At 44.6% G+C, this 23,204-nt stretch overlaps 1 protein-coding gene and 1 pseudogene across 2 annotated transcripts; one reads left to right on the top strand and one right to left on the bottom strand.

The window, feature by feature from the left end:
• Positions 1-3,393: 3,393 nt before the first annotated feature.
• On the bottom strand, positions 3,394-8,264 carry LOC307246355 (aldo-keto reductase family 1 member D1-like; the record flags this gene model as incomplete). The annotated part of the gene is made up of 9 exons (XM_080022273.1): positions 3,394-3,515; positions 3,626-3,708; positions 3,900-4,065; positions 4,725-4,834; positions 5,539-5,661; positions 7,124-7,201; positions 7,593-7,709; positions 7,885-8,052; positions 8,172-8,264. The coding sequence occupies 9 exons, from the start codon at positions 8,262-8,264 to the stop codon at positions 3,473-3,475; spliced, it is 981 nt and encodes a 326-aa protein (XP_079878399.1). The 3' UTR covers positions 3,394-3,472.
• Positions 8,265-15,468: 7,204 nt separating this feature from the next.
• Positions 15,469-23,204, top strand: LOC307246456 (aldo-keto reductase family 1 member D1-like; annotated as a pseudogene). Its single transcript, XR_013844778.1, has 10 exons — positions 15,469-15,481; positions 18,407-18,546; positions 18,722-18,838; positions 19,123-19,200; positions 20,483-20,605; positions 20,835-20,944; positions 21,110-21,274; positions 21,466-21,547; positions 21,652-21,746; positions 23,182-23,204. The product of XR_013844778.1 is annotated as an aldo-keto reductase family 1 member D1-like (transcript).

Here is a 23,204-nt window from a genome sequence, read left to right on the forward strand (position 1 = left end):
GGTCGGTGAAGTGTTGTTTTATGTGATCGTGTCCGACCGGGAGGCAGGGCAGCTTCACCAATGAAGGCCCCGTCAGCCCCCTTGCATAGCGGCAGACAACAGATGCACCCACCCGGGGAAGCTCAGCCCTTCACTGCACCGCACATGCGTTGGTCCATATACGCTGTGACACACGGACCAGCAGGGGCCGGTCCTCCGGCATCGGGCTGCGGCGTCTGCGCTGCTCTACCGGGGTCGGGCGAGTCGCGGCGGCACGGCTTTCACCCCGACGTCAGTCCTCCAGGGAACAAGTTTCCACGAAAGTTTTCCACTCCCGTGCAGTGAGCGCGGAACACGGCAGCCCCCGCTTCGAAACGGAGTCAGCAGCACACTGTTACCAGAAGACGCACAGTGTTGACCCATTCATTCAGCGGCCATGTACACTACGTGTGGCTGCTAAGATTAGCTCGCCAGTCGCGGGTAGCCGTGGCGCAGCTAACGTTGACGTCAGCCGAGGCGATCCGCTCAGCGGGGGAGAACCGGTACGCGCGGCGTCGACAAACCGCGGGCAAAACCACGGAGGCTCTGCCCGTGTGTGGAGAGGCGGATTCCACACCCTTCACGAGTGTGTATGTTTTATCCGGGCTACCGCGCCAGCAAAGCGGCTAGCTGCCGAGCGCCGCTGCCAGGTAACGAGCTAGCCAGCGGGTTCCGCCAGCTCGAACCGAGCCGGGCGAGAAAAAACATGATCCGACGAGGCTCGGTCTCCCGCGGTCCCTTCGACGTCCTCGGCAGCGGGGATCCGAACAAAGGCGGCGGTGCGGGGCGGACGGGTGACGGCTCAGCCTCCTTCGTGGGGGAAAGTTTGATTTGGCCTTTAGCTGCTAAGTGCTAAGGGAAGCGCCGCATCACGAACCACGCAATAACATTGTAGGCGTCCGCGAGCGACTTCCGCCTCCGACAAAAAAAAACTAGACCCCGGTCGCGCACTCGCTTTCTGTTTTGTCTCCTGTTTTCCGCCGTCACAGAATTAAACCATTGTAATTATTGTTGCATCTACTTGTTTCTTTCTCCTCCCCCGGGGATTTATCACAGCTTTCACTACCGCGCCAAGGTTGAAATGTTGTTGTTTTTAATGCACTCGTATCCGACACTGCGTAGTCCGCGATACATCGCCCCGCGCCCCCAGCGACAGGGAGTAAAACAGCAGCTTGTTGAAACGTGGTGTTGGGGCTGTTAAAACCTAACACACATAGCACAACCAGTCTAGATGTGTTCATGTTATTGGATGGATTCATTGTTATTCATGATTAATTTTATTACCCCCCCCCCCCCAAATTGCCTTCTATTAATGAAAGGTGTATGAAAGGTGCTATAAAATAAAGGCTGTTATTATTATTTTCAGGGGTCCAGCCCGCAGCGTTTTTTATTTATTTTTCCGGGCTTAAAGTATCTGGAACATGGCAACCACGGTACACACAGACGTGGTTGAGATCTCGCGAGAACAGACCGGTATCTACCATGTGGGATATCTGGGCACGTGCCCAGGGGCCACTGAGCGTGAAAGGGCCCTCTTTCTCCCGATGGGAGAAAAACAAATTATGCATTTTTCTCAATTTCTTGGTGGGTGGGAGAGCTGGAGAGAAGAAGAGGGATCCAACCGCGAGCATCTGATCTATGCTTTCTTTCCCTGTCCCTCCTTCTCGTCTTCTCTACCTCTCTTTCACTTTCTCACTCTCTGCCTCTCTCCCTCTCGTTTTCCCTCTCCTCCCCCTCTCTCTCCCTCTATCTCTCTATCGCACTGTCTCTCTTTTGCTTTCTCTCGGTCCCTCTCTAGCTTCCTATGAGCTTCAGTGCCCGGGGCCCCTGGGGCTAGTAGGCCAGGCTCGGTTAGAACCGGGACATTTCAGATGTCTTGTTGTTCAAGTTTTATCAATATCGATCTACATTTGGAGCAGAAATTAGTGGGAAAATTGTTGTAATTCCACCAGAAGTTGTAAAAGCTGGCACGGTTTGATTAGTTGCAGGAGCGAGACGCTTTGTGACATAATGTTCCGAAGTTATACAAATCCAAGCTTTGTGTCTCAGAAGTCATTCACATCCAGCCACTTGTGCCCTGTGAACTGCAGAGCGTTTGCTACGCATAGACAGGCAACTTGAGCCGATGCTGCGTTAAAAGGAAACTCAGAAGACTGTAACTCGTTCTGTGTTTTACAAAACCCCAAAAACTATAATCATGACATGCAGTGTTTAATCAGTTTGAATGGCACCGTGTTGTTGGGAACGTCCACAGGGAGTGATTTCCTTCCACAGAGACACCGTGAGGCAGGACTCTGTGGACTACAGGTCATAGACAGCCACCTTCTAATTTTTAGCATAAAGTCATAACACACAACAAATGCATCCTTGTATTAGTAATTCCGCGTGTCACCAGGACTCGGAAAACTTGAGTCACCGCATCATTATGTGAGCAGGATGTTGTGTTCATTGGAAACTCTGAAGATTTAACTCATTTTAGACGTAATGCTGATGTAAAGAGGAGCTACAGCAAAAACTGATGCTACGTTCCATGGGAGCTCGAAAATGTGTAACTGGTCTCAATAGTGGACCCCTGTGTATTGCTGCCTGCAGGGTTTTTTATTATTATTATTATTATTATTATTATTATTATTACAAGTAGTAGTAGTAGTATTTTGCAGTGAACTAAGGTCATTTATTAGGTGCTGGTTGCTGCTGTACATTCCTCAAGTGGTTTCATACAAAAAACAAGACTGGGTTATGTTAAGTAAACAGATTACAACACGGTGTAGCACTTGATGATTTCATTTCAAATATTTAATTTCAGAAGAATTTTCATAAAATCATGGAACAAAAGAACATGCTGCAGTAAAGGAGATATAGTGTGAAAAAATATTAGATTTCTATGTTGTCAGATAAGACGCTGCAGTAATAATGGCATAAGTAAATAATTAATAACGGCATTATTAATTGTTGTCTGATATAATGCTTAGAAGTGGTGTAAATTGGATTTCAGTAGGATGGTGCATACTAACCCCACTCAAATTATTAAACAAAGTGGTATAATGGATAGATAGAGCCCTCTTTTAATGTAAAGCACTTTGAGTTGCATGTTGTGTATAAAATGTAAAATACAAATAACAGTTATTGTTATTATAATTATTATTATTATTATTATTATTATTATTATTATTATTATTAGGTTATTATTGATCCCTGTAGGGATCAATAATAACCGACTAACTGACTCAATAATAGGAGTCAGTTAGTTGGTCTATTAGAAAGGAATTTTTTACTTTTATTTTTTTCCTAGGACATATTGTGTGCTATCACCGCGTTGCATTACATTTCACTGCATATATGTATGAAAGTATGTATATGTATGTGACAAATAAAAATCTTGAATCTTGAATCTTGAAATACATTGATCTCTGTATATTAAAGAGATTTGTTGTCATTTCTTGGCCTCTGGGGTCTAGTAGTCATCATGGAATGGATACTCAGGGTGGTCACTCCACCTGTAATTACACATGGTTATTTTATACATGGTAAATTTATACATGGTTGCTTTGTAAGAGGCAATAAAAAATGTATTCAATGTACAGAGGTCATACAGAAGCTTACTTACATGAGAAGCTCGACAAAACGAATGTTCTTGTTTAACCCTTCTATTTCTTTCATCTCAGTCTCGGTGAGCGAGAAGTCAAATATCTGATAAAAGCAAAAATATGATTAAACAACGGAAATAAACCAGAGTATTTCTGCCTACCTGGTACATTTTTTTTCAGTCGATATTAACTGAACTGTACATTATTTTTACATTCTATTTCCAGATTATGCAGACATGTGATTTTAATATTGTGCCACCAAAACATGTCAGATCTATTTCAAAACCAACAAACCTGGAAATTGTCTTTTATGCGGCGGTGGTTGAAGCTCTTCGGAATGACCACCACCCCTCTCTGGACATTGAAGCGCAGAGCTACTTGGGCGGTGTTTTTATTGTGCTTTTTGGCAATGGCAACAAGAAGCTCATCTTCTAACAATGGCGGGCATTTCAGGTTTACCCTTTTGAAATGAATGTGACTTTATTTAATAAAGGCAATAACATTTTTAAAACAGCACTGAAAGAGATATTTGTATCCTTTCCATCAACGACAACCATCTGCTGCTGGACAAAAGATTATTGGTCCAAAATTATCAAACTATGCTGGAACTACCTCTAAAATAAGCTATCAGCTATGACATAAATGTAATTGTGGTGTGGGGATGGTGTGGTGAGCAGCCACACCTGACCTGGATGTAGGTGACTGGGATCAGGGTGGCTGCATACCTGTTGCTCATTGGTTGGTCTAGCAGCTAGCCCACTCTCGACAATAAACTGGTGTTAACAACCCTCGCTGTCTGTGTCTCTGTGCCGGAGGGCCCTGGAAACACCACTTGGATGGCGTGTGGTGGTGAAACTGCCACACTGGCACCCGTTTCCAGGGCCCTCCGAGTGGGCTAGCTGGAGTTAGCCCAGGAGCAGATTGAACATGTCATGACATAGGCTCCTATCCTGAGTTTCTGGGAATGGGGGCTTTAATCTGTTGCTGGTTAGACCAACCAACGAGCAACAGGTAAGCAGCCACCCTAAACCCAATCACCGAAATCCAGGTCAGGTGTGGCTGCTCACCGCACCATCCCCACACCACAGTAATGTAATGTAATTTATTTCCATCGCATACCAGGAAGGGTCTCTGGATGTCCCTATGGGGCTATATGCCACTATGACAATGTCCTTCTGCCGGCAGTACTCAAGCAGCTTTGGCTGAGTGAAATAGGGATGGCATTCAACCTACAAGCACAAATTCAAACATGGGAAGATCACAGATCAATGACAATTATCAATAATATTTAATTACTTTCCAGCTATGAATCGTATTGATGTACTCTATCTATACCATACAATTAACGTTGCAAAGGTGTGGTGCATGGAATCAGTCACATAATTTTTCTTTCTGCAAGTTTCCTGCAGACAGGGTTGGGTAGACGATTATCGAAATCCTTGATTCAATTTGACTTTCAATTTAAAGGCCACGATTCACTGTGCAACAAACTGGATGAACTTAGATTGAACTTAATCAAAATTTTTTTTGTAATATCCAAAATTCTATTCGAATTTCGCCCCTGTAGCTGTAGTTCCAGGTGGACTGGCGTAGTGTGCGTTGCGGGAGGCGGGGCAGCGGAGTCGAGTGCAGCTCTCCAAACTCCGAACCAAACTTCATGTAAGTCGGCTCGGAGCAGGGCGAGGCGCAGTCGACACCCCGCAGCGCACACTGCATTTGTTTACTGGCGGATCTTGACCGCCCCAATATGGCGACCATGACAACATTATCACAAAGAAATACGGGAAGAATCACGAACCCGCTTGTGATTTCAAAGTTCGAAATCGAACGTTCATTTCGATCGATTTCCGATTTCCAATCGGAATCGTGACACCCCTAGTGTTGGGTATGTGTAACTGAGCATCACAGGGATGTAATAAGAACGTTTCTCTACCTGATTTGAAACAGGTTTGTGTTTCAGGCCAGGCTTGTTCAGAATGAGTTCCAGTTGCCTCTTGTTGAAGTTGGAGACTCCAAGGGATTTGGTTAGCCCCGCATCTTTGCAAGCTTCCAAAGCCTTTGAATAAGAAAGAAAATACTCACAATACTGAACTCAAGAGGAAAACATTGAATTATCAAGACAGAATCCATCCTCAGCTCAACCATTCCTGATATGGTATCCTCAGTTTATGTAGTTTAATTAAAATCGGAAAATCTATGATTTCAGTCGAATATCATGAACTATGAGCTATGATCACCGGCATTAACATACATGAACCTAATATTATAACCCACTATCATATGAATATTTGGTGGAAATTCAATTAATTGATGTAGTCATTATATATTTTTATGAATAAGTAAGCATTAATCTTAGACCATTTCATGTTCACATGGTCTAGTTCAAGGTCTAGTTTCTGGTCCTGTTCACTAACTAAAATGTTTACTGTGATTCACTTGGAAATCCAATACCCGATTCCTTTCCATTTCTGCTTAACAATATGATCACAGACGTTACAAATACATTGCCATGGTATTAAAACGCAAATATTTTATTTAATAAATATTTTTCTTCTCTTTGTAATCAGTGAGTGACAACGTCGGCATCACATAACATGAAGATTAATCTATATTCCATATAGATGTTTTAATCAGGTGGTCTGAATATGGAACCATTTTCAATCACAAAACCCTGGAATCTCTGTTGTTGTTCACCTGTTTACATTTACTGCCTTGCACTACATAACTGTTTACACTCACTACTGCACTGTTTCATCAATTGCCCTTGCACTGCTATCACCTAAAAAACTGCACAATATTTTTTTTAACTTAACTTCTTTTTAATATTCCATAACCTGACCAAAACCTGCATAATATACATAGATATACTACATGTATATATATATTATTTATATAAAATGTCTATTTATACTCTCTGTACATAATCCCCCTATACTCCTGACAAACCTGTATTTATAACCTTACACTGTTGTACATAATACATCGCTTTTGACTACATAACTGCACAGAAACACTACTCAAATAGCACTTTGGTATTGAAATGCTTCTTTTGCACTTCTGGTTAGACCACAACTGCATTTCATTGGTTCTGTACCTGTACTCTGCTAGTGACAATAAAGTTGAATCTAGTTTAATCTAATAACTTCTGGAAATACCATACTTACAAGTTCACATCTATTCTAGGGGCATTTAGGTGTTTTGAAATACATTTACCCGCAGACCTTATCAAGGTTATGGATTCTCTAGGTTTATCCCTTTCTGAAGGAAAATTCTACATTTTGATAAATACCACTGTGGACACAGCTCCAAATCTGGACAGAATAGCATGCCAGATTTGCTTTTAGTCTTCCTAAAACTGTTTCTAAAGTATAGTAGTAAAGTATACAGCCTACTTATATACATAGTCATACCTACTATAAAGGTGCAAACAGAACTGATATTTTGTTGTTTTTTGATGGTGGTCAGTGTGTAGTCTGTTGCCATCTGAAAAGTGCTGCATGCAGTCGAAGTTGTCTCACCTCCCATGTAGCGCAGAGATCCGTTTCATGATAGATATACTTGCCGTTCTCATCCACTGGGTAGAATGTGTTTCCTGGCTTTGTATAAACAAAATCCACATTGTTCAATAAAGACCTAATTAAAGTATCATTCTTGTGTCAAATTCAGTCCTAGCCTTTTTACTAGTCAGCACACACACATTTTTGCATTTTACATTACCCCTGAACATTTTTCTAACGACAGCTCACATTTTGAGAAACTGTCTCTACTTTCAGTTTTTAGAAAATTTGAATGATAGAAATTTGAATTGGAATGTAGGGGATCATTTTCTGGTAGTTTTGTCACCATATCGTTCTATTATTAGAAATCGAAAAATGTGAACGATCATCAGGAAAATGATCAATTTCACACCGAAATGAAACAAGAATACAGTTGAGCAGAGTTTGCCCTGTCGGTTGGCCTGGTCAACGCCTCTGGTGTTGACTTTACCTTGAATGCTGTTGGCATTTCCACAATGTACAAGTCGACATAGTCGAGCTGTAATTCCTTCAGGGTTTTCTTTAAAGTTGGCCTCACCAGGTCTGGTGGATGAAATGTATTCCATAGCTGCATGTTACCAGGACAGAATGGATGATTATTTGCTGGCTGCTTCATAACAATATAGAAATAAATTAAGTCATATTTACAAAAAAATATATCTCATTGGTAAAAATGCACCACAGCAGAATACCACTGAGAATGCCACAATAATGCTCCTGTTATACCGTATCTTCTAACAAACCTTTCCGCAGTAGAACATTTCCTCTCTCTTAACAGTTCCATCCGCAATCTTGTCGCGTATAGCCTGCCCCACCTCGTGCTCGTTGAAATACACCAACGCACCATCAAAGTGTCTATATCCACTTTCAATGGCCACTTTTACTGAATTATACGCAGTTCCTTTGGGTGTCTGAAAGGTCAATGTTTAAAAAAAAAAATTATCCTACGAGAATATTCAAAAATAGGAGAAACTTAATTACAATTTTAAAAAATAGTAAAATGCAGTAAAATTGAATACAAACGTCTTACTGTGCGTGGATCCCCATAAGTTCCCAGTCCAATCAGAGGTATTTTGTTGCCATCACTCAGAGGGACGGTGCGATGCTCAGCTGTCACGTCCATTTTCAACAACGTATTTCTGCGGCAGGTAAATGTAAATTTTCTCCAAAGTCCGAGGTCACAACACCATATACAAATAATGATGGTTAATGAGTTACCCGTCTCTCACCTTTGAGCACCGCACTGCCCGACCTAATCTGATGTGCCTGGGATGTGGATGCACTGTGTTGTGGGACTTCCAGCCACTGGGCCCTGATATTATAACAAAGCTATCACACCCACTGGGAATGATGTGTGCAACTGCCAAATATTGTTTCTGACTGCAGGGCAAGGAACAATATTTGAAAGGAATATCTGCAAGGACAGTAAATTATAAATATTAATTCTTAAATATTTATGAGTTTCACCAGAGTCTAAGCAGTCGAAAATTGTTTTATTTCTCTTTATGCCTCCTTAGTGTCCTGGTGTGCTCCAGGTCTGGTGTGTTTTCTCCGTTGCGTGAGCGGCGTTACCATGAGACAGGTATGTGCGTAGTAAAATGTCTCCCTGTATCGTGTTTTGTTTAAGGAGAAAGACGTCATTTGGGTGGTATATTTGAATGCAATGTGTGTATTGTTTGTTTTAGCATGCATTGTGATGATTTTGGAATATTTTTTATTCACTAATGAAACGTTTATTCTTACTATTTTAATCAGACCATTTGGACGCTAACTCGCTTCAAAGTTCGTTATGCCGTCACAGTAATGTTACTGCATTGGATGATGAATGCATTTCATTGTGTGTTCATACATGCGAAGCCTGTAAAGAACCAACGCCATGACATTCTATGATGACATTTTGTGTGTTGTCTTCTTTAAAATAAAGAAGATAAAAATCACGTCCTTGTCCATCGGTTCTTCACTAAGTGACCACGGTAACACTAATGCTCTTTACAGGAATGCCCAGTACATTTAGAAATTAAGTGTATCTATATATATATAGATAGATAGATAGATAGATAGATAGATAGATAGATAGATAGATAGATAGATAGATAGATAGATAGATAGATAGATATAGATACGAGCGTGGAAATTTGCAGTCAGCGGCGGTCAGCGGCAGTCAGCGGGCGACCTACATTACATTACATTTACATTACATTTAGTCATTTAGCAGACGCTTTTATCCAAAGCGACTTACAAGGGAGAATAACATCGTGTGTCATCACCTACATCGTGTGTGCACGTAGTTCGTGGCTTATCGATATTTTTTTCATATTTACTGTGTTTGTGCTGTGTATTTTGTTTATTTTTACCCTTCGTGATGAGTCCTAAGAAGAAGGATGTTGGTAAAAAGAAAACGGCAATGACTCCCATTGAAACTAAGAAGGAAATCATAGAAAAATATGAGCGTGGTGTATATGGGAAAAATTGCTTCGACATACGACAGTTCTTATAGAACGAATTACAGTCGTAAGTTGAGGTACCACTGTATATATATTTTTTTCAAATTCCAGTTCAAAAAACAAATCGAAATTCTTCACAGTCAGAAGACAGAATAGCAGGACAGAATAGCCACAAGTTTCACATTGAGATATATATACACTACTGGTGAAAAGTTTTCAAACGCCTCCATTTTTGCAGTTTTATTGAAATGTACGCAGTTCAGGGTTCCCTTTTTAAGTCAAATGTCAAATTCCCTGACTTTTCCCTGGCTTTCGCTGACTGAAAAGCTGAATTTCCATGACCTACTGTATAATGAATGGAAAAACAGGCTGCCTTTGTGTTGAGCAGAGAAAAACCACCCACAGTAATTTAAACTCATCAATTTGCAAGCATTATTTTACTAGGCCACAGACATTTTCAGTACACAATGTAGTTTACACTGCTTAAACATACTGCATAATTATGATGACATATTGTACAACTCGGTCTATACACCCTTATGAACACAGTGGCCCCTTAAGCAACAAACCTTGAGCAAAATATTTGTTTTTAAATGGGAAGAAAATTTACAAATTTACACGGCTATTACATTACTTGAATACTTAAAAGAAAGAGCTCTGATGTATGAAGTGCTTTGGATGAACTTTAGTCTTTAACTAGCTTTTAACAACAAATAACACAATCAAACAACCACTTCAGAAATATACACACTCTCTCTCTCTTTACTTTCGTTGGTTTGTTGGCTTTTAGCCATTCAATGCACTTAGATCTTTTTCTGTACTATCTCAACAGAAATTCATTCATGGTCTTTACGCCTTCGGGGGTTAAACCAGGGGTGGGCAAACTACAGCCCGCGGGCCACATCCGGCCCGTTGGTCTTTTTAATCCGGCCCGCCAAAGATTGGTACAGATTTCATAATTATGACTGCATTCATTTCACCTTGACCTGTAATGATCTGGCGTTTCCAACAGGTGGCGCATCAGGCGCAGGGACTTGATTTTGCGGAGTCCGAGCTACTCTCTGTTATTAGTCTGCTACTACTCTGAGCCCATCTGCAACAATGAGTGGGCCAAAGAAAAGAAAAGTCGACAGTGAGTGCCGAGTGTTTAATGAGGAATGGACAACTTAATACTTTTTTACTGAAGTCCGGTCAAAGGCTGCATGTCTTATTTGCCAAGAAACTATTGCGGTTTTAAAGGAATACAACATCAGCCGTCACTTTTCCACCAAGCGTGCTAATTACGCTAACAACCAATCAACGCATAACGGACGGCTACCGCTCAGAGGTTGGCGGCTGGCTTGCAGGCTCAGCAAAACACCTTTATCTGACAAACTGCCATCCAAGAATCAAGCACCAAGGCAAGTTATTTGCTGGCATTCAAATTAGCAAAAGCCAGCAAGCCTTTCTCCGAAGGGGAGTTTCTCAAAGAGTGCATGGCAGAGACAGCACGTATCTTGTGTCCTGGGAGCAAGAACAAATTTGAAAAAATTAGCTTATCACGCAGGACAGTGACTCGCCGTGTCGAATTAATTGACGAAGACCTAGCTAGCAAGCTAAACAAAAGAGAAGTAATTTACATTATATTCTTTGGCACTGGACGAAAGTAATGACATAAAGGACACCGCTCAGCTTTTAATTTTTATCAGAGGGATTAATGACAATTTTGAGATAACGGAGGAGTTTTTTGCCAGGGAATCCTTAAAAGGGGAAACACGGGGAGAGGACTTGTATGACAGTGTGTCGGGGGTCATCAAGAGGCACAAGCTACCTTGGAGTACGCTCGCCAACGTTACCACAGATGGATCGCCAAATCTGACGGGAAAAACGTCGGACTGCTCAAAAGAATCCAGGGGAGGGTGAAAGAGGACAACCCTGAGCAGGAGGTAATTTTCCTACACTGCATAATTCACCAGGAAGCACTGTGTAAATCCGTATTGCAGCTTGACCACATGGTGAAGCCAGATGTAAAACTCGTTAACTTTATTCGAGCGAGGGGACTTCACCATCGTCAGTTTAAGTTTCTTGAAGAAACTGACGCTGATCACAGGGACTTGCTTTACCATTCTAATGTCCGCTGGTTAAGTTTGGGGAAAGTATGTCAACGAGTGTGGGAGCTCAAACAGGAGATTATCTCATTTTTGGAGCTACTTGAGAACGTTGACAAGTTTCCTGAGCTGAGTGACACAGATTGGATTTGTGATTTTGCTTTTGCTGTGGACATACTGACACACATGAATGAGCTGAACGTGAAGCTACAAGGGAAAGACCAGTTTGTGCATGAAATGCATACAAACGTCAGCACTTCAAAACCAAGCTAGCTTTACTCTCAAAGCAAATGTCAAACAAGTCATCCGCTCATTTCCCCACACTGGCTACGTTGAGGCCCCGCAACATGTGAAAAAATACAGGAAATCACTGGATGACCTGCACGAAGAATTCTGCCGTCGGTTCTCTGATTTTGGAAAAATTTACAAGTCACTTCAGCTGGTGTCATGTCCCTTCTCACAAGACCCTGAAACTGGAACTGATTGATCTCCAATGTGACACCATCTTAAAGGAGAAGTTCAACTCTCTTAAACTGGATGAGTTTTATGCTTCATTAAGCGCAGCTAAATTTCCAAACATCCAGAAAATGGCACAGAGGATGCTGGTGTTGTTTGGCTCTACGTACGTATGTGTGTGAACAGACTTTTAGTGTGATGAACACCAACAAAGCACCCCACAGATCCCAGTTGAGTTATGAAACCCTCAGATCTGTTCTGAGAATTGCCAAAACAAAAACTAACACCAGACTGCGATGCACTGGCAAAAATGGGTGATCAACAACACTGTAACGGGTGTGGTTAGGACCCAATTGCAGCACAAAGACAGGCAGGGATATTTGGTAATTTATTTTATTTGTAGAGCAGACGGAAGACAGGCAGGGGGCAGGCAGGATACATCGTCGGGGACAGGCAGGTTCGAAAACGAGGAGTGCAGACAGAAGACAGGAGTGGGGGGGCAGGAGACCCCGTCCATCTCCACGTCCTCCGCTATATGGGCCACGTGATCCTCATCGGAGTAGTCGGAGACCCCGTCCATCTCCTTGTCCTCCGCTAAATGGGCCACCTCCTCATTGGAGGAGGGACCCCCAGGGTCGACATCCTCCGCCTCTGAAACATCGCTGGAGGACGCAGACAAGAGAGATGGTGGGGTCTGCGGTCGGGAGGGTTGACCCGGTCTGGAGGGCTGGTCAGGATGGAACCTCCTGATGAAGGTGTGGTCCAGAATGTGTCTCGCAGGGACCCAGGACCTCTCCTCCGGGCCGTAACCCTCCCAATCCACCAGGTACTGCAGGCCTCTCCCATGCCGGCGGGAACGTAGGAGACAGCGGACAGAAAAGGCAGGACCCCCGTCAATGAAGCGCGGAGGAGGCGGGGGAGGCGCCAAGAGGACCAGAGCACTCTCCCGGACTGGCTTGACCTTGGACACATGGAAGGTGGGATGGACACGCATGGACCTGGGGAGCTTGAGCCGCACTGCCACCGGGTTGACGACCTTCTCGATCTTGAACGGGCCGATGAACCGAGGAGCCAGCTTCTTAGAGTCCACCTTCAGGGGGAGGTCCCAGGTGGAGAGCCAGACCTTCTGGCCCGGCTGGTACTCCGGGAACTGGGAGCGGCGATGGTTGGCGGCAGAGGCGTTGCGGCCAGCGGCTCGGAGGAGGGCGGCCCGGGCCCGCGTCCAGGTCCTGTGACAGCAGTGAATGAAGGCCTGGACGGACGGGCAGGAAGCCTCCCTCTCAAGAGCCGGGAACAGAGGCGGTTGGAAGCCGGAGGCGCACTGGAAGGGGATGAGGCCTGGGGCCGAACTGGTCAGGGTGTTGTGGGCGTATTCCACCCACAAAAGCTGCTCAGACCAGGACGACGGGTGTTGAGACATCATGCAGCGAAGGGCCGTCTCCATCTCCTGGTTCTTCCGCTCCGTTTGGCCGTTGGACTGGGGATGGTACCCTGAGGACAGGCTGACGGTGGCCCCCAGGAGCGAACAGAACTCCCTCCAGAAGACCGAGGCGAACTGGGGACCCCGGTCGGATACAACATCTACCGGGATGCCATGGAGGCGGAAGACGTGATACAACAGTAGCTTGGCGGTGCCCTTGGCCTACGGGAGCTTCGGTAGAGGCACGAAGTGAGCCATCTTGCTGAACCTATCCACCACGGTGAGGATGGTAGTGTTACCGCTAGACGGTGGCAGACCGGTGACGAAGTCCATGGAGATGTGAGACCAGGGGCGATGAGGAACCGGCAGTGGGTGTAGAAGACCGGCAGGAGCAAGAAGAGAGGGTTTGTGCTGATTACAGGTGGGGCAGGCATTGAAGAACCCTCGGACGTCCTCACCCAGGGAGGGCCACCAGAAGCGATGCTGGACGACCTCCTTCGTCTGCTGGATCCCCCGGGTGGCAGGTGAGTTGGGAGTTGTGGGCCCACTGGAGAACCTCGGACCGGAGGTCAGGCAGGATGAACAGACGGTCGGGCAGACATGCGCTGGGTCCGGGTTGGTCCTGGGCGGCGGCTATTACTTTCTCCTCCACCTCCCAGGTGAGTGTGGCGACTAGACGGGAGGACAGTAGAATGTCGGGGTCAGCAGCGTCTTCCTTCTCCTCCTGGAACTGCCGGGACAGGGCGTCGGGTTTGACATTGCGTGACCCCAGCCGATTGGAGAGGGAGAAATTGAATCGGGTTAGGAAGAGCGCCCAACGAGCCTGACGGGAGTTCAGCCTCCTGGCGGACTGGATATACTCCAGGTTCTTGTGGTCAGTCCACACCAGGAACGGCAGCTGGGTTCCCTCTACCTAGTGTTGCCACTCTTCCAGGGCCAATTTGACGGCGAAAAGCTCCCTATTCCTGATGTTGTAGTTCCTCTCCGCCGGGGTCAAACGCCTGGAGAAGAAGGCGCAGGGATGAAGTTTCTGATCGGAGGCGGTTCTCTGGGACAGGACAGCTCCGACTCCCATGTCGGAGGCGTCCACTTCCACCACGAACTGCGATTCGGGGTCAGGCAATACTAGAATGGGGGCTGAAGTGAAACGTGTGTTCAGGGCCAGGAAGGCGTCGTTGGCGGCGGCGGACCACAGGAACGGCACCTTGGAGGAGGTTAGGGCTGTGAGAGGGGCCGCCACCGTGCTCTAGCCTCGGATGAACCTCCGATAGAAGTTGGCAAAACCGAGGAAGCGCTGGAGTTGTTTGCGGGAGTCCGGGGCGGGCCAGGTGGTGACGGCGGAGACCTTGGTGGGGTATATCTGGATGGTCCCCCTCCCTACGACGTACCCCAGGAAGGAGACGGATGGGACGTGAAACTCACACTTCTGCCTTCACAAAGAGTGAGTTCTCCAGGAGGCGCTGCAGGACCGTCTGGACGTGGTGGACGTGCTCAGCTTGGGATCGGGAGAAGATCAGGATGTCGTCGAGGTACACGAAGACGAACTTGTTGAGCATGTCCCTGAACACGTCATTGACCAGGGCCTGGGCGGCTTGCTTCAGGCAGACCTGATGGCACGCAGGACTCCATCCCAGAATAGCCCCTGTGGTCCAGTCGAGGTGTGGGTTGTGACGCCGGAGCCAGGGGAACCCCAGGAGGAGAGGGTGACGAGGTGAGTGCAGGATGCAGAACTGTATTGTCTCGTGGTGGTTGCTGGACAGGAGCATGCGGATGGGAACCGTCTGATGGGTGACTGTCCCCAGGAGGCGGCCATCCAGGGCAGTGGCAGGAACCGGAGAGGGCAGGAGAACTCGGCCAACACCCAGCTGCCGTGCTAGGTTATCGTCGATGATGTTAACATCTGAACCAGAGTCTATAAGTATGGCGAGGGAATGTGAGCCTTTGGGCAGCAGCAGCCGAGCCTGGCACAGGGGGTGTAGGTTGGAGGGGGATTTGGAGGTGTGGCTCACCAGGAACTCCTCCCTCACTGGCGAGCCCGGCCCTTTTACCGGACACCCGGAAATGTAGTGTCCAGCTAGACCGCAGTAGAGGCAAAGGTTCCCCACCTGGCGTCTCTACTTCTCCTCCGGGGTGAGACTGGCCCGGCCAACCCGCATGGGAGAGGCCTCACTCGTGGGTTGACAGGCCCGAAGACCTGGCGGCCTGGAGGAACCTGGAAGACGGGTTGCTGGGCTGTGCTCCACTTGCCTCCGACGCCTCTCTCGCTGCCGGGCCTGGATGCATCGGTCGATACGGGAAGCAAGCTCAATGATGCCATCCAGAGAGGTGGGCAGGTCGTGGGAAACTAGCTCATCCTTCACGTACTCTGCTAATCCCATCAGGAACGCGTCAATCTGGGCTGCCGGGTTCCACGCGCTCAGTCGAGCCTGGGTGCGGAAGTCGATCGCCTAATCGACCACAGAGCGGGACCCTTGACTGAGACTCAGGAGACCACCAGCAGCATCGGGACCTCGTGATGTCACCCCGAACACCTTGCGGAGCTCGGCGACGAAGGCGTGGAAGGAGGAGCAGGCTGGTGTGCGTCGTTCCCACTCGGCCGTTCCCCACGGCCGAGCGCGGCCCGTCAGGTGATTTACTGTGAACGCCACGCTGCAGAGCGAAGAGGATGGAACAGTTCGTGATGAACGGACTACAGCCGTCTGCGTCTCCAGCGTAGCGTTTTGGAACCCCACCCGGGGCTCCAGGGAGTACCCAGGCTGGGCCGGTGCTGGTGGAGGTGGGTCCAGGGAAGCAGGCGGCGGGATGAACTGACCGAGAGTGATGGCGAGCTGCTGGACCTGGGCGGCTAGCGTGGCGAGCCCTTGCTCCTGGCTAGCCGCTGCTAGCCGAACGTCCTCTGAGGTGGACATGTTGGAATGCTTGTTTGTCACCTGGAAGACGGCAATCTTCGCCAACACCATCTTTCATGCCAAACACGCATACGAGACACACTAAAGAGACAGAGAATGCAAACAGGATAAAAATAAACATTTTACAGAAACTCTTACATTTTGAACTGGCGTGTATTAGTCTAAATAAATGAATGCAGCTATGTGCACATGAAACGATGAGTTGAACAGGAACGCCCACAAGCGATATCGATGGCTTCTGGTGTGAGCGTACAGTAAGGGGTGACAAGGGCTGTGCGTATGGGCATATTGTCATGATTACTAGTCCTCCATCCGATTTCAAACCTACAAATTATAACCTTAGCCATAATAATAATTATATATATATAGCTGCAGGCAGCAATAGACAGGGTGCAGTTTAGTCATGTTAGGTACTAATTACAGTTTTCCAGGTTCTGTGAAATGCAGCATGAGTGACAATTTTCCGAGTTTGCATTGAACACCGCATCACATCCCGTGGTCTTTCGTCTGAACAAGCGTACGTGGTGCAACTCTGCGAATGCAAATGAGCACTAGTGATGTGCGAGTTTGAACGAATCCTTGGAAACGAACGACTGTTTTTACTGCCTCCGCGTGACTCAGAGTGAGTCCTCGTCTCCACTAACTCGTCCACTGACTCGCCCCTCCTACCTGGACAACGTGTCCTTCACACTACTGTGCAACTCTCATATTAACTGTATTTGTGGAAATGTATCAAGTTAATTACTGTGTTAACCCACCCCTGTGAGAGAAGAAACCGCTTTGGCGCTTGTTTCAACTCAATACTCACTCTCTCAGCCCGGAGCCACCCTCTGACCTGGCCCTGCGGCCTGACACGGGCTGCACATAATCCCTTGGTGGAAAAACAATCCAAGAGTTAATCCAGTATGTCAATGTGTTGTAAACCTGTAAAATGCCCAACTGAAATATCCACAAACACTGACAAATGCTATGTATGTCAATATTTGTGTCCAGTTCAACCCTTCTTTTACCATCTTTCTTATTTCTTACTCAAAATACTTTTATTCATCCTTTGTCTCGACATTTCAATGCATAAATGTAGGACCGTATGTATATCTATGTGACAAATAATCTCTTGAGCTTGAATTTGAATTTATCTCATCTATGAAGCAGAAAACCCTGATCTACGCTGTGATGCTGCGTCCAGAATGTCACTGGCACACAAAAGCCTTCAAGTTGTATAAGTATACAAATGGGAATTATATTAACTAATTAACTAAACATGCTGTAATTTGGCTGCACAAATTATTTCCCAAAATATTGCCCCAATAAAAAAATGATTCGCACTTATTCCGACAGGTTTTACATCAAGAACTCCACTCTTTAAGTTGTATGCACTACGAAATAACCTTTTAAAATGGTGGGTGTTTCATGACACAGACATTCTCACTCACTGTTGAGGGGGGGGAAAGCAAATGCAAAGATCTTTAAGCTCAATGACAAATAGAAGTGGATGCATTCAACATATTTTCACAGACAACATATTTAACAGCCTGTGGGCAAATACCGCTCCCATGCAAATTACCCCCGATCATGTCATGTGGGCAGGGCTGGCAGTGATGTGCCATGGCGTGCAATTGTTTGGTCCTAGTCCTGCTAATTATCCTAAATCATCATAACCGATCTTAAAATTACAAAAATACCCTGTTCTCATCATAACAGATAATGTTAAGACTGGAGGTGACAGCTGAGCATCGCACCGTCCCTCTGAGTGATGGCAACAAAATACCTCTGATTGGACTGGGGACTTGTGGGGATCAACGCACATTAAGAAGTTTGTATTAAATTTTACTGCATTTTACTTTTTTTTAATTTTTAATTAAGTTTCTCCTATTTTTGAATATTCTCGTAGGATTTTTTTTTTTTAAACATTGTCCTTTCAACACTCAAAGGAACTGCGTATAATTCAGTAAAAGTGGCCATTGAAAGTGGATATAGACACTTTGATGGTGCGTTGGTGTATTTCAACGAGCACGAGGTGGGGCAGGCTATACGCGACAAGATTGCAGATGGAACTGTTAAGAGAGAGGAAATGTTCTACTGCGGAAAGGTTTGTTAGAAGATACGGTATAACAGGAGCATTATTGTGGCATTCTCAGTGGTATTCTGCTGTGGTGCATTTTTACCAATGAGATATATTTTTTTGTAAATATGACTTAATTTATTTCTATATTGTTATGAAGCAGCCAGCAAATAATCATCCATTCTGTCCTGGTTACATGCAGGTATGGAATACATTTCATCCACCAGAGCTGGTGAGGCCAACTTTAGAGAAAACCCTGAAGGCATTACAGCTCGACTATGTCGACTTGTACATTGTGGAAATGCCAACAGCATTCAAGGTAAAGTCAACACCAGAGGCATTGACCTCAGACCAACCGATAGAGCAAACCAGAAAATGATCCCCTACATTCAAATTCAAATTTCTATCATTCAAATTTTCTAAAAACTTAAAGTAGAGACAGTTTCTCAAAATGTGAGCTGTCATTAGGAAAATGTTCAGGGGTAATGTAAAATGCAAAAATGTGTGTGTGCTGACTAGTAAAAAGGCTAGGACTGAATTTGACACAAGAATGATGCTTTAATTAGGTCCTTATTGAACAATGTGGATTTTGTTTATACAAAGCCAGGAAAGACATTCTACCCAGTGGATGAGAACGGCAAGTATATCTATCATGAAACGGATCTCTGCGCTACATGGGAGGTGAGACAACTTCGACTGCATGCAGCACTTTTCAGATGGCAACAGACTACACACTGACCACCATCAAAAAACAACAAAATATCAGTTCTGTTTGCACCTTTATAGTAGGTATGACTATGTATATAAGTAGGCTGTATACTTTACTACTATACTTTAGAAACAGTTTTAGGAAGACTAAAAGCAAATCTGGCATGCTATTCTGTCCAGATTTGGAGCTGTGTCCACAGTGGTATTTATCAAAATGTAGAATTTTCCTTCAGAAAGGGATAAACCTAGAGAATCCATAACCTTGATAAGGTCTGCGGGTAAATGTGTTTCAAAACACCTAAATGCCCCTAGAATAGATGTGAACTTGAAAGTATAGTATTTCTGGTATTTCCAGAAGTTATACATTATTTCCCAACATTTTGCCCAAAAAAGAACATCCATTTAGTCTTTTTTCAATGAGTTTTACATGAACAATGCTTCTCTAATAGTTGTGGACACTACATGTGTGGGTTTTATAATTTTTTTACTTCAGGCTACAAAATTTAATTTCACAGAGTTTGTGGGGTTTTGTGATTCAGAATCAGAATCAGAATTAGAAATACTTTAATAATCCCAGGGGGAAATTACTTTCGTTACAACTCCAAATCTACATACAACATATTTAAATACAACATATTAACATACAACATATAATAATTATTAAGAAACATATTTATATATAAATATATATATAAACATATCTATATACACATGGTAAAATGTAAAATGTAAAAGTTGTAAATGGTTCCATATTTCAGACTACCTCATAAAAACATATATTTGAAATATAGATTAATCTTCGTGTTAAGTGATGCAGACATTTTCACTCACTGATTACAAAATTAAATAAAAATATTATTTTAATATAGTATTTGCATTTTAATACCATGGCAGTGTATTTGTAACGCTTGTGATCGTATTGTTAAGCAGAAATGGAAAGGGATCAGGTATTGGATTTCATAGTGAATCATAGTAAAGAGAACTGTCCTTGAACAAGACCATGTTAACATGAAATGGCCTTAGATTAATGCTCATTAATGCTTAATGCTTATTATTAGGTTCATGTATGTTAGTGCCGGTGATCATAGCTCATAGTTCATGATATTCGACTGAAATAATAGATTTTCCAATTTTTTATAAAACTTCATAAACTGAGGATGCCATATATGGAATGATTGAGGATCGATTCTGTCTTGATAATTCAATGTTTTCCTCTTGAGTTCAGTATTGTGAGTATTTTCTTTCTTATTCAAAGGCTTTGGAAGCTTGCAAAGATGCGGGGCTAACCAAATCCCTTGGAGTTTCCAACTTCAACAAGAGGCAACTGGAACTCATTCTGAACAAGCCTGGCCTGAAACACAAACCTGTTTCAAATCAGGTAGAGAAACGTTCTTATTACATCCCTGTGACGCTCAGTTACACATACACTGTCTCTAGGAAACTGGCCCAAAGATAAACAATGTGACTGATTCCACGCACCACACCTTTGCAACATTAATTGTATGGCTTAGATACATCAATATGATTCATAGCTGTAAAGTAATTCAATATGATTAATAATTGCCATTGATCTGTGATCCACCCTTTTTTCGAAATTGTGTTTGTAGGTTGAATGCCATCCCTATTTCACTCAGCCAAAGCTGCTTGAGTACTGCCGGCAGAAACACATTGTCATCGTGGCACATAGCCCCATAGGGACATCCAGAGACCCTTCCTGGTATGCGATGGAAATAAATTACATAACATTGATTTTAAGGGTAGTTCAAGCATAATTTGGTAATTTTGCACCAATGATCTTTTGTCCAGCAGCAGATGGTTGGTTTGGTGCTGTCTTAAAAATGTTATTGCCTTTATTCAATAGAGTCACATTCATTTCAATCGGGTAAACCTGAAATGCCCGCCATTGTTAGAAGATGAGCTTCTTGTTGCCATTGCCAAAAAGCACAATAAAAACACCGCCCAAGTAGCTCTAGGCTTCAATGTCCAGAGAGGGGTGGTGGTCATTCCGAAGAGCTTCAACCACCGTCGCATAAAAGACAATTTCCAGATTTGTTGGTTTTGAAATAGATCTGACATGTTTTGGTAGCACAATATTAAAATCACATGTCTGCATAATCTGGAAATAGAATGTGAAAATAATGTATAGTTTAGTTCACCTCGACTGAAAAGATGTGTACCAGGTAGGCAGAAATACTCTGGTTTATTTCCGTTGTTTAATCATATTTTTGCTTTTATCAGATATTTGACTTCTCGCTCAGCGAGACTGAGATGAAGAAATGGAAGGGTTAAACAGGAACATTCGTTTTGTCGAGCTTCTCATGTAAGTACATATGACCTCTGTACATTGAAGAAAGTTGTTTATTGCCTCTTATAAAACAACATGTATAAATTTACCATGTGTAAAATAACCATGTGTAATCACAGGTGGAGTGACCACCCTGAGTATCCATTCCATGATGACTACTAGACCCCAGAGGCCAGTTTGCACCATCGTATTAAATTCCAATGATGAGCCACTGGTGTGCATTGCTTGAGACAACTTATGAGAATCTTCTTCTTTTTCTCTTGGCTGCTCCCGTTAGGGGTCGCCACAGTGGATCATCTGCCTCTAATACCTTGTGTTTTGCATATCTTCCTCCCTTACACCAACCGCCTGCATGTCCTCCCTCACCACATCCATAAACCTTCTCTTTAGCCTTCCTCTTTAAGGCTGAGATATTTATTATCATTATTATTATAAATAATAAATAATAATATTAATAATACCAGTAATGTGAATAAGATTGACGAAAACCTAATGCACGTTTAACCGTAGAAGGCCACAGGACGCCGTGGCAGCGGCGTGCAGCGTGGTTTTCCACCAGCTCCACCGGCTGCTTGGTGAAGCCTCCCAGACGCGTCAATGTTGTAGAGAGGTAGAGAGAGGAGGACGAGTATTGGAAACAACAGTGATTAAGAAAACCCAATAATTAACACACAGTTTGATAATACTGTGACGTGTTTCCGGGTCCACCAGACACAATGAAAAAGGAACAGTAGTCATTGCCTGCCGCGAGACTTACAACTTCCCCAGCGTTGAGGTGTCCAGTTGGAAAATAACAACAAGGCATGGCCGTGTCCCCTTTTTAATCGCAGACTTCTCTTCAGACACTCTCTCTCTCTCCTTCCACTCGCACCCAGCGCTCTCCTCACTTCCCTGTCTCCTTCCACACTATCCTGGACACCTCCCCTCCAATCAGATGAACTCATGCACATTATAACAACCCACCAATAAACTTGAACCCCCGTCTACTCCCTACACAACACACACACACAGCATGTTTGTTCTTTGTATTTAAAACGGGTCTTGATCAATAAATCCAACAGTAGCTCTAGTCTCCGGTACATTGTCGACTCATTGTGGCAGTCTCACCACCACACACCAACCAACCTGGCATTTTCTGGGCCCTCCGGCACAGAGACATAGATGACCGGGGGTTGTAAGCACCAGTTTATTCCAAAGAGGAGGCTAGGTGGAATTAGCATGTCATGACAGGGCTCCTGCCCTGAGTGTGTGTGAGGATAGGTGTTTTAACCTGTTGCTCGTTAGCCCAACCACCGAGCAACAGGTATGCACCACACTATACCAATCAGCTAGATCCAGGTCAGGTGTGGCTGCTCAAACCATCCCATCTGTTAGGCCCACAGCCTCCCAGCGCCACTAGAGGCCGCCCTTGCCCCATCTGCAGCTCCCTACTCAAGCCCAATTGCACACACCTGGGATCAATTACCTGCACAGTATTTAGTCCCAGCTTCCTAGTCTTTCCTTGCCAGACCGTCAACTAGCTTTCCCCGAGTTGTATTGCTATTGGCTCCCTTCCAAGTTCCTAGTTCCTAGTGCCTATTCCTAGTTCCTAGTTTATGTCTCGTTGTCTCGTCTTCCCCTTAACTCCTTGTCTCCTCTCGTCGACCCAGTCTGTCTCTCCAAATCCAGCCAG

This window comes from Zeus faber (assembly GCF_960531495.2).
Source record: "Zeus faber genome assembly, chromosome: 21".
Classification (NCBI taxonomy): Eukaryota; Metazoa; Chordata; class Actinopteri; order Zeiformes; family Zeidae; genus Zeus; species Zeus faber.